The sequence below is a fragment of the Pteropus vampyrus genome, unplaced genomic scaffold (assembly GCF_000151845.1).
Source record: "Pteropus vampyrus isolate Shadow unplaced genomic scaffold, Pvam_2.0 Scaffold379, whole genome shotgun sequence".
Taxonomy (NCBI): domain Eukaryota; kingdom Metazoa; phylum Chordata; class Mammalia; order Chiroptera; family Pteropodidae; genus Pteropus; species Pteropus vampyrus.
In genome coordinates, this window is record NW_011889160.1 from 771,933 (window position 1) to 781,649 (window position 9,717).

Consider the following 9,717-nt stretch of genomic DNA (forward strand, 5'->3'; position numbering starts at 1 on the left):
GAATTATTACTGGACTCTAATAGCAAAAGCAAACCCCAATCAATAAAACTTTGAAAAAAAACTAAGTGATTTCCCTTTAATCTACTGCACCTTAATTTGCTATCTATTTAATAGCTATTTATTGATCATCATAAAGTACTTTTTTATTTCTCTGGCTTAACACACTGTCAAAAACCTTTGTCTACGTATCTTACAGTATTTCTTGGTTCACTATTTCAAATCGAGTGCATTATCTCACTTTTGTTTACTTTGGTAGCTAAAAGTCAAATCACTTCCTGATGCTGAAATATAAATCAGAAAATTTATCTGTAATAAAAGATTATAAGGGGGGGATCAGATTAAGCACTGGTGAAAGGGCCCCAAAGATGTCCACATACTCATCCCCAAAGCCTGTGAATGTGGACAAAAGGGAGTTTGAGTGTGATTAGATCAAGGCTCTTGAGATGGGAGAATATACTGGATTATCCAGATGGGCCTAGTGTAATAAGGAGGGTCAGAGTCAGAGAGATTTGAAGATGCTATGCTGCTGGCTTTAAAGATGGAGGAAGAGGTCATGAGCCAAGGAATGCAGGTGACCTCTAGAAGCTGGAAAAGGCAAGAAAAACAATTCTTTCTAGAGCTTTCAGAAGAAATACAACATGGCTGACCCATTTTGGAATTATGACCTCCAGAACTATAAGATGATAAAACTGCGGTGTTTTAAGCCGCTAAATTTGTGATAAGTTTACAGTGGCAACACTAAGAGTTTATTCGTTTGACAACAAAATATTTATTTTAGCCCATTCCGTATGCCAGGCACTTCAGTGAAAAAATAAAAATAAAAAGACAAAGATGCCTGCCCTCAAAAAACTTATTAAGACTCTATTTTCGGACAAACATTTCAGTTAAAGAGCAAAGCTACATAGATTGTAGAATCCTCTAGGTGAGTTCTGTATTAAAAGGGGTTTGTACATGGCTGGCTCCCTGGCCCTTTAACCTCTACAGCCGAGTTACCTAAATTCCAAGCAAGACCTGCCAGGGGGGTCTATCTGTTCCCTTGTGAAATAATAAGAAATACGTATACATTTGACGCTTGGTGAAATCCAAGTATAACTTCAGTTGGTCCTCTGCATGTGTGGATTCCCAGCCACCAGTTTGAGCCTCGAACCACTCAGGTTTGAACTGTAAGGGTCAACTGAAAAATCCATGCCTCAGTAGACCCGCGCAGTGCAGACCCGAGTTGTTCAAGGGACATCTGTACACTGGTCTCTCCCCGGTTCCTGACGCAGAGCTCCCAAATCCCTTGGAATTTCCAGGAGCATCGTTGGTTCTCCTGAGGGTTCTCTTGGTGGGTTCCTGGATGAGGGCTGGTCACCAGAAAGCCATGACTATAAGCTTGGCACTTTCAGCCCCACTGTCATTCTCCAGAGAGGGGGAAAGGGCTGGAACTGGAGTTAATTAACCACGCCGACATGATGCAGCCGCCATAAAGACCGCCAAAATACGGGGTTCGGAGAACTTCTGGATTGGTGACACATCTACATGCTGGGAGGGTGGCCCACCGCAACACCACAGAAGCACCTGCATTCAGGGACCTTTCTGGACCTCACCCTATGTATCTCTTCATCTGGCTTTCATTTGTACCCTTTAATATCCTTTGTAATATTGAACCAAAGAGAGGGTCATGGGAACCTTCGATTTATAGCCAGTGGATCAGAAGCACATGTGACAATCTGGACTTTTGATTGGTGTCTGAAGTGGGGGCGGGGGCAGTCTTGTGCACTTTACCTGCGGGATCTGATGCTAACTCCAGGTAGACCTCAGAACTGAATTGTGGGACACCTAAGTGCTATCACAGAACTGCTTGATGCGTGGAAGACCCACACATCTGGCGTCAGAAGCGTTGTGAGTGTGGTAGTAGTGTGAGAGTAAAGAAAAACTGAGTTTTTCCTCGTCATCCCTCCATACCTCTCTAACAATGATGACTTGCCCACTGGAACCACCAACTACGGGCTGCACTTCTCTGCTGGCACCACTGCCAGACCACCCTCCCATCCCTGGTTTCTGAGTGTGCCCCACCCCAGCCTGCCTCACCCCAGTGGTGTCTTGGTCCTAGGCCAGCTAGATCTCGTCTGCTCTGATCTGGCCTTCCATCTATTCTCCATGCAAAGGCCGAGAGTCACTGCCAGTGGGTACAAGGTTTCTTGCTGGAGTGATGAAGATATTCTAAAGTTGCCTGTGGTGATGGCTGCAAACTCTGCCAAATATACTGCAAATCACTGAATTGTACATTAAAAACAAAAAAGATCATCCCTCTCTGCTCAAAACCCTCCAATATGGCCCTTTAGGATCTGGCCTCACCTCCTCCTCCTGCCTTGTCCACAGTGGCCTCCCTTATTTCGTAAGCAAGCTCCTGTTCTAGGGCCTCTGAACCTGCTGTCCCCTCACCCAGAACGCTCTTCTCCCAACCGCTGTGTGGCTCACTCCTCACTTCCTTCAGATTTCAGCTTCAATGGCATCATCATAAAGGGCTTCCTATCTTCCTACCTTGAGTAAAATAACATTCCACCCCGGACACACAAGAGCCACCACTTACTAACCCTCCACCCTATCTCACACTCACCACCAACTGTTCCTTTCTACACTTTAAATGCTTTTCTTGGTATTCAGATTTGTTAAAAATGACAACAACAACAAATGAAATTTGAACTACTTGGAATAAGGAGGGTTTAGGTAGAAATCTACCTAAACCCAAATTGGCTAAATTGCAAATGCAGGTTTAAAAAAAATCAATTCAAAGCTTCCTGATAGTTTTAAAACCACAATACATTTTAGAGCAATGATTTTGCCATTTTGAGTTGGCATAAAATACAAATAAGCTTTTCTGTGGGGCCAAAATAGAAACTATTCCAGATTCAGGTTAATGAATAAAATGCACTGTCAGCAGGCTTCGGTGTCTCAAAATGGATCAAACTTCATTTTCCTATTGTACTCATCATCCCAGCAGGGAGGGTCACTGTTTACCTACCACATTCTGATTAACTGGCGGTCCTGGGCTATGTTTTTCATACATATTTATACCCCCAGCCCAGAGCCTGCACTTGCAAAATGTGTAAAGATCTCACCTCCTTTTCAAAAGTCCACCTTCCACCACTCTGCTTTTAGGAAAGACCTATATTACTATCTGTTTTCGATAACCAAAAGAAATCCAAAGAGGATTTTTGCTTTTACCAAAAAAAGGCGGAAAGCAAAAACAGCATTCAGTGTTTGTTTTGTAGTGAGCCCTTATTACAGGCAGCGAGCCCTGAGCAGCGACAGTGGCCCCACCAAGTTCCTTACCTGGGAACTACATTCAGCATCAAGCCACTGCAGCTTTGAACTATGTTTGGGAGCAACTGTGCTTTATTTCAATTTATTTTATGCATCTGTTAGTAAGACGTGTCCCAAGGTCATTCTTTTTATGTCAATTTGGTTTACGAAAGGTTTCACAGGAACGCTCTCATTTTGGATAGCAGGGGAAACCTGTACCTGCTGAACAATGATCCCTGGTGATCAACACCTCCAAGTTACAGCCAGAGAAGTACGCATAAACTCAAGTACACCTTTCAGTTTAACATTTTCAGACCAATTTCTGAAAGCAAAACAATTCCCATAGCTACAGTTTCTCTACTATGAGACGTTAAAATTATTCTCCCAAATCCACTTATCTTGACATTTTCTTAACCTTTTTCCTGTCTGCCCCAAGAATACTTGCTGGTGGCACTTACAGCTGCAGCATTTACTCCGAGAAAACTTGCGGATCACAGTCCTAACCTTACTCCCAAGTTTGCCATGAAACGTCTCGCTTTTATTATTTTCGTATTGCCCTAGTATATCAATAGTCTTTGGAAACAAATGACATCATTCTATTTATAGCATTGTTTTAAGTAGTGCTACTTCCATTTACAAAATATAGTAACTCTCAATCACTGAAAATGTCAAATCCTAGCAAGTGTGGCATTCCTACGTGCAATGTTACATGAATGCTGGCAGGCAGCTGCATTTTTTTCTTTCTAAGTAGGAAAAGGGTAAAGAAAAAGCAACTAAAGCCAGACGGACTAAACAGAATATTCGCAGTTTCAAAGTATCGCCTCACATGACTTATTAATTTCGAAAGGATTAAGGTACCCTTAGAGTGAAGAGAGCTGATAAATACCATCTTCATCGAATTATTAAACTTACAAACTGATGGTACATGGCTCTTGATATAATACACTGGAAAAGTGAATAACATCACATACGTAGGTTGTAGTCTGACCAAAAATGTTTAATATAAATGTAATTATGAAGAAATAATTAGATAAATTTAGATTTTGGGACACACTGAGAAACAACTAATCTGAACTCTTCAAAAATGTCAATCTCAAGAAACTGAAACAAAGATGGAGGAACTGTTCTATAGTCAACCAGACTAAAAAGACAAGATAACTAAATGCCTGATCCTTGTGTGATCTGATGTGTGATCCTTGATTAGATCCCCAAAATGGCATTATTCAGACAATTGGGGATATTTAAATAAGGCCCATACATTAGATAATATTATATCAATGTTAAATTTTTTGGATGTCAGTTTTTTGGCTATGAAAGAAAATGTCTGTTTTAAAAGATCCATGGTAAAGTATTAGGCATCGAGTGCCATCATTTCTGTAATTCTTTTCAAATGGCTCTGCAGAAAGTAAAAATGTTAAGTGTATGCATATATATACTTAGAGAAAGCAAAAGAATCAAAATATGAATAATGAACCTTAAGTAAACAGTATATGGGTATTTGCTATACCATCATTTCGATTTTTCTGTAGGTTTGAAAAATTTCAAAATAAAGAGCTGGGGGAAATAAGGAAACAAACAAAAAACAGACTAACCTGGTCCAGTAGTGCCTCCAGACTGAAATGGACATTTTATTTTTTGGACAGTATTTCCAGAATGCCATATATTTCTATTATCCCTGTCTAATGTAAACTTAGGACCTTTTGAAACAAGGCGAACTGCTATATTATCGTTTTAGGCATGATTTCGAGCTAACATCTGCATCTGCCCCATTATTAGCTATTTCACAAACCTGTCTGGTAAAATACTAAGTAGGTAATACACAAGTCCCAAGTGTCCATTGAATGGCGCCTGGCAGTCGCTGCCCAGTGGATGAAAAAAATCACAGGTCCTCTGTTTATGACTGTAGTCAGTAATCCAATCCTCCTTCCTTTGCAGGTCTCAGGTCCCATTCTGACATTGTTTACGAAGTCAAGATAAAAGTCAGCTTTGCTGGAGAGCCCAACCTCACCCTTCAAACGCCACTGTTCTCAGTCTTCTTGCCTTTAAAGGTCCAACACACATTAACCGTGTCCTTCCCCCTACCCTACCTCCCCAGAGCCTTTATTAGCCTTTCCAAGTAATTTCTCCTTCGCTCGGCTTTCAGAGCATGGAGAGTTTCCTATCTCGTATTATAAATTTGAAAAACCCTTATTCCAGGCCCAGCAGAAGCTCCAGTGGGCGTAAGAAGAGTTAAAAAGAAGCTGTGCCAAAGATCTGGAATGCCTGAGTGGGAGCTCGGCAACAGGTCTCAGAAAGTGATTCCTAGAAAGAGAAGCTGGTGGAGAGGATGGATGTGGACGGAGGTTCAGCAGACAACCTCCCGGCACAGAGGGGTGGGCTAGACTATCAGAGTGTGTGACTTCTGACTGCCTCTCAGTCCGGCCAGGACCGCTGGCTGGGACCGTTCGGCGTCCGAGCTGCGAAAGCCAAGAGGCCGGCGCGGACGAAATGGGGCGGGCAAATCCTGCGCCTCAAACGAGGTGGGGATAACCGCCTCCCGCGACCCAAACAGTGAGGGAACTCTGTCGCGTTCAAGTTCTAGAGTATTTGGAAACTCCAAAGAGCAAGACCAGTTCGTTGGTAGCCGAGCTCCCTTCACCAGTACACCCACGGCCGCTCCCTCCAACTTCGCTCCCAGCGCAGGCGCGGCGTGGCCCGGTCCAAAGGGCCGACGAGGAAGGGATAGGGGAAGAGTTTAGAGCCCCCAGCTCTCGGCCAAGGGAGCGGGACCGTCCCTTCCTTCCAGGAGGAAAACAGCCTCTGGGGACGCTGGGCGGCGGGCCCCAGCTTGCACGCGGGGGAAGGGGCGCACCACCGCGGGACAGCCGCGGCGGGGCGCTCAGAGCGCAGGCGCGGGGCGGGGCCGGTACCTGGGAAGGAGCACAGAGCAGTGGAGTTGGGGCACAGGGTCCCGTTGCCCACCCGCGGCACGAGCTTCAGGCTGAGGATCTGCTGCAGGAGCCCGGCCGACCCCCCGCTGCCGCTGCTCCCCTCGTGCTCCATCCCGCCGCCATTCACCACAGAGAGATGGGGGAGAGCCCTCGAAGTGTTGCTGTGGCTCGCTCTCACTTACGGCCGGCTCCACTCTCCGGACCTCCGCTCTAGCGTCACCTTCGGCTGGGCCCGCTTCCTCCCACCCCAACGGCGCTGTCAAATGATGGTTCCTTCCTCCAATCAGAACGCGCCGCCGGTGGTAGAGGCGGGGCGAGAGTTGTTCCCGCCCCCCACGTTGCGTACTGCTTACCGAGACTCAGCATCCACGGGCTACGCCCCCTACTGGAGAAATCTCTCCTACTCCAGCAGAACGCGCTGTGCTCTGCCCTTCTCTGCAGCGCCACCTATAAGAAAGTAGGGGAATTGCATACTCCCTCCCAGACCCAAGATGTAGGTTTAAAACGGATCTGGCAATGAGAATAAAGATGGTTCAGCAGCGAAGTGGAGGCTGGAAGACAATGCAGCAATAACTTTAATATTTGGAGGGAAAGTGATTTTTTGAAAACTTAATTAATTTTCTTTAAATTTAAAAGCACTGTGTAGAAAATGCATGATATTTTCCTTTCAGTTCAAGAACATTAGCATGATTCTTTATTAAAGTTCCCTCTTGAAAGCCTTTGTTTTGGAAGTTTTTAAGGACATTTCCCTAACACTATAGCTGAGATTTTGCATCAACTAAGAAACTTTTCTAAAACGAAAATAGTAATAAAAAAAAAGTCATAAAACATTTAACAATGCTGTCTTTTGGTACATTTCCCACAATAGCTGAGTGTATAAATGGAAAAAATCAGTCATTTTAAAGTCATATAATAATCAATCATGTACCACATTAGGAAACATTATTTTGAATTTAGAATTCTATCTCCAATCACACTGAGAATTGACAGATTAAAAAAAAGACATTTAGGCTTTCAGGATTCAGAAAATATATGTTTCATGTGCCCTTTCTAAGGAAGCTATGTATGTACTCCAGCAAAGTTAAAGAATGATAACCAAGAAAGAGAAAAATGTGCAATACAAGAAATGGTGGATTTAACCAGGAGGGTTTTACTATGTGCAGTAGTCCTAGCAGCCACCTAACCAGATTAGAACAGAAAAAAGAGTATCCTCAGGAAGAAAAATGGAATTTCAAGCTACAGATAAAGTGGTTAAAAGCTCAAATTTTAATGGCAGGGCAAAAAACATACTTGTTTCTTCTTTCAGTGGGAAAAAAATGAAAAAGCAATACAAACTCAAGGAAAAACTGCAAGAAAATATTGAAACAAATAAAATATTGAAACAAGAAAATATTGAAACAAATAAAACAAAAGTAAGTTTATATTTGGTTGTTTGTTTTTTTTTATAGAAATAGAACTCCATATTTATTTCATTTACAGTAAAATGCAGAACTATAAAACTTTTAGAAAACAATGTTGAATTTCTTCTGGGCCTCAGGATAGTGAAAGAGTTCTTAAACTAGATACAAAAAGCAAAGACCATAAAGGAAAGGATTGATAAATTTAACTACTTTAAATAATGAACTTGTGTTATTCAGGAGTTACCATAAAGAAAGTAAAAAGACAAGCCACAAACTGGGAGAAAATATTTGCAGTACGCATAACTGACAAAAGAGTAGTATTCAGAATGTATAAAGCACTCCTAAAAATCAGTAAGAAAATGACAAAGAGACAAAAGACCTGAATAGGTATTTTATCAAAGAAAAAATACAAACGGCCAACAAAAAAAACAGGAAAAGATGCTTAACCTTATTATTAGTGAAACACAAAGTGAAACCATAATATTATCTGCCAACTACCCAAAAGCCCAAAATTTTAAAGTCTGAGAATGGTAATTGTTAGTGAGGTTGCAAAGCAACTGGAACTCTAGAGATGAAAATTAATATAACCATTCTGTAATAATGTTGAAGATGCTCATGATCCAGCAATTTCACTCCCAGGTGAATATCTTCTAGCATTTGTACCAGGATATATGGACAAGATTGTCCCTAGGAGCACTGGAACAGCAAGTAACTGAGAACAAGCCAAGTGTCCTTCAAGAAATAAAATTGTGGTATAATTTTCAAAAAAATACTATTCAGTAGTGGAAATAAAAGCTGTAAGCAACAACATGATGAATTCTAGGAATATAAAGTTCTAGGGGAAAATCTAAGTTGCAGAAGAAGGCCACAGTGTGATTTAAGTTAAATCCAGTTCAAAAACTTGCAAAACTAACACTATACTAATTCAGGATATTAACATAGACAGTAAAATTATAATGAGATACTTATTTATCTGTGTACTTGTTCTATTATGTGTAATACCTGACATATTATACATATGTGACATTATACTTATTCAGCTAAGCAGGACAATAGGGCAGGAGTGGCTTTGGACACCCTGTCTCACTCCAAGTAAAAGCCAAAGTTCTTTTACAAGGCTTACAAGGTCTTACACGATCTGACCCCCTCTTTCTTACTTTCTCATCTCCTAGTATTCTACCTTCTGCTTACCACACCAGGCCTACTAAGCCCCCCGGCTGCTCTTCTAATATGCTAGATTCTTTCCCTCCTTTGGGAATTTTGTATTATCTATTTCCTCCTCTAGGACACTACCTACAGTTACCCCTTAATTAACTGCACCTCCTTTAAGACTACTCAAATGTCACTTGCTCGGTGAGCCCTTCCCTGATTATCCCATTAAAAATTGCAACCCACACCCCTACACATATACATTCCTAATCCCCGTGATCCTTCCCTACTTTTGCCCTTAACACTAGTCGGTGCTCAATCCATCATGTGTGTTAAATGAGTGAATGAAAGTATGGAGGACTTGAAGACTGAGATCAATAGGACCAGAATTGCAAGGCCAACCAAGTTCTCCGGCCTTATCCCCAAGGGAGAAAATACTCAATCGGCTGAGGAACTTGCCACCCTGGGAAAATTTAAAGTCCAGCCTGTGGCAGTTGCTTCAGTCTCTGTGTGGTTGGCCAGTCCCTGCCATTTCAACAGCGCTCCTACACCCTCCTGAGGGCACCGAGGCTTTTTTGCTCCAGTTCTTTATTTTTTTAAGAGTAGTTTTAGGCTTACAACAAAATTGATAGGGAGGTACAGAGATTTCTCACGTACCTCCTGCCCTCACCCATTTATAGGCTCCTCCATTATCCACATCGCTCACCGGAATGGTACATTTGTTATGAAGAATGACCCTGCATTGACGCATCATAACCAATCATCCAAAGTCCATAGTTTACCTTAGAGTTCACTTTTGGAGTCAGACGAATGTATAATGACATATATTCATTATTATAATATCATGCAAAGTATTTTCACTGCCTAAAAATCCTCTGTGCTCCAACTATTCATCCCTCCCCACCCTACTCCCAACCCTTAACAATCATTAATCTTTTCACTGTCCATAG

The 9,717-nt window shown here is 42.2% G+C and overlaps 1 protein-coding gene across 3 annotated transcripts in view; it reads right to left on the bottom strand.

Moving 5' to 3' along the window:
- The window catches only part of TMEM170A (transmembrane protein 170A), a 14,270-nt gene extending 7,794 nt beyond the window's left edge, over positions 1-6,476 (bottom strand). The window contains exon 1 of one of the 3 annotated variants that reach the window (XM_011379941.2): positions 6,198-6,476. In XM_011379941.2, the coding sequence (XP_011378243.1) occupies positions 6,198-6,330 (133 nt within the window). In that variant the 5' untranslated portion in view covers positions 6,331-6,476. Of the gene's footprint in view, positions 1-4,880; positions 6,178-6,197 lie in introns of those variants that run through there. The other 2 variants (XM_011379940.2, XM_023523161.1) reach the window with 2 other exon arrangements.
- Between the last annotated feature and the right edge of the window lie 3,241 nt (positions 6,477-9,717).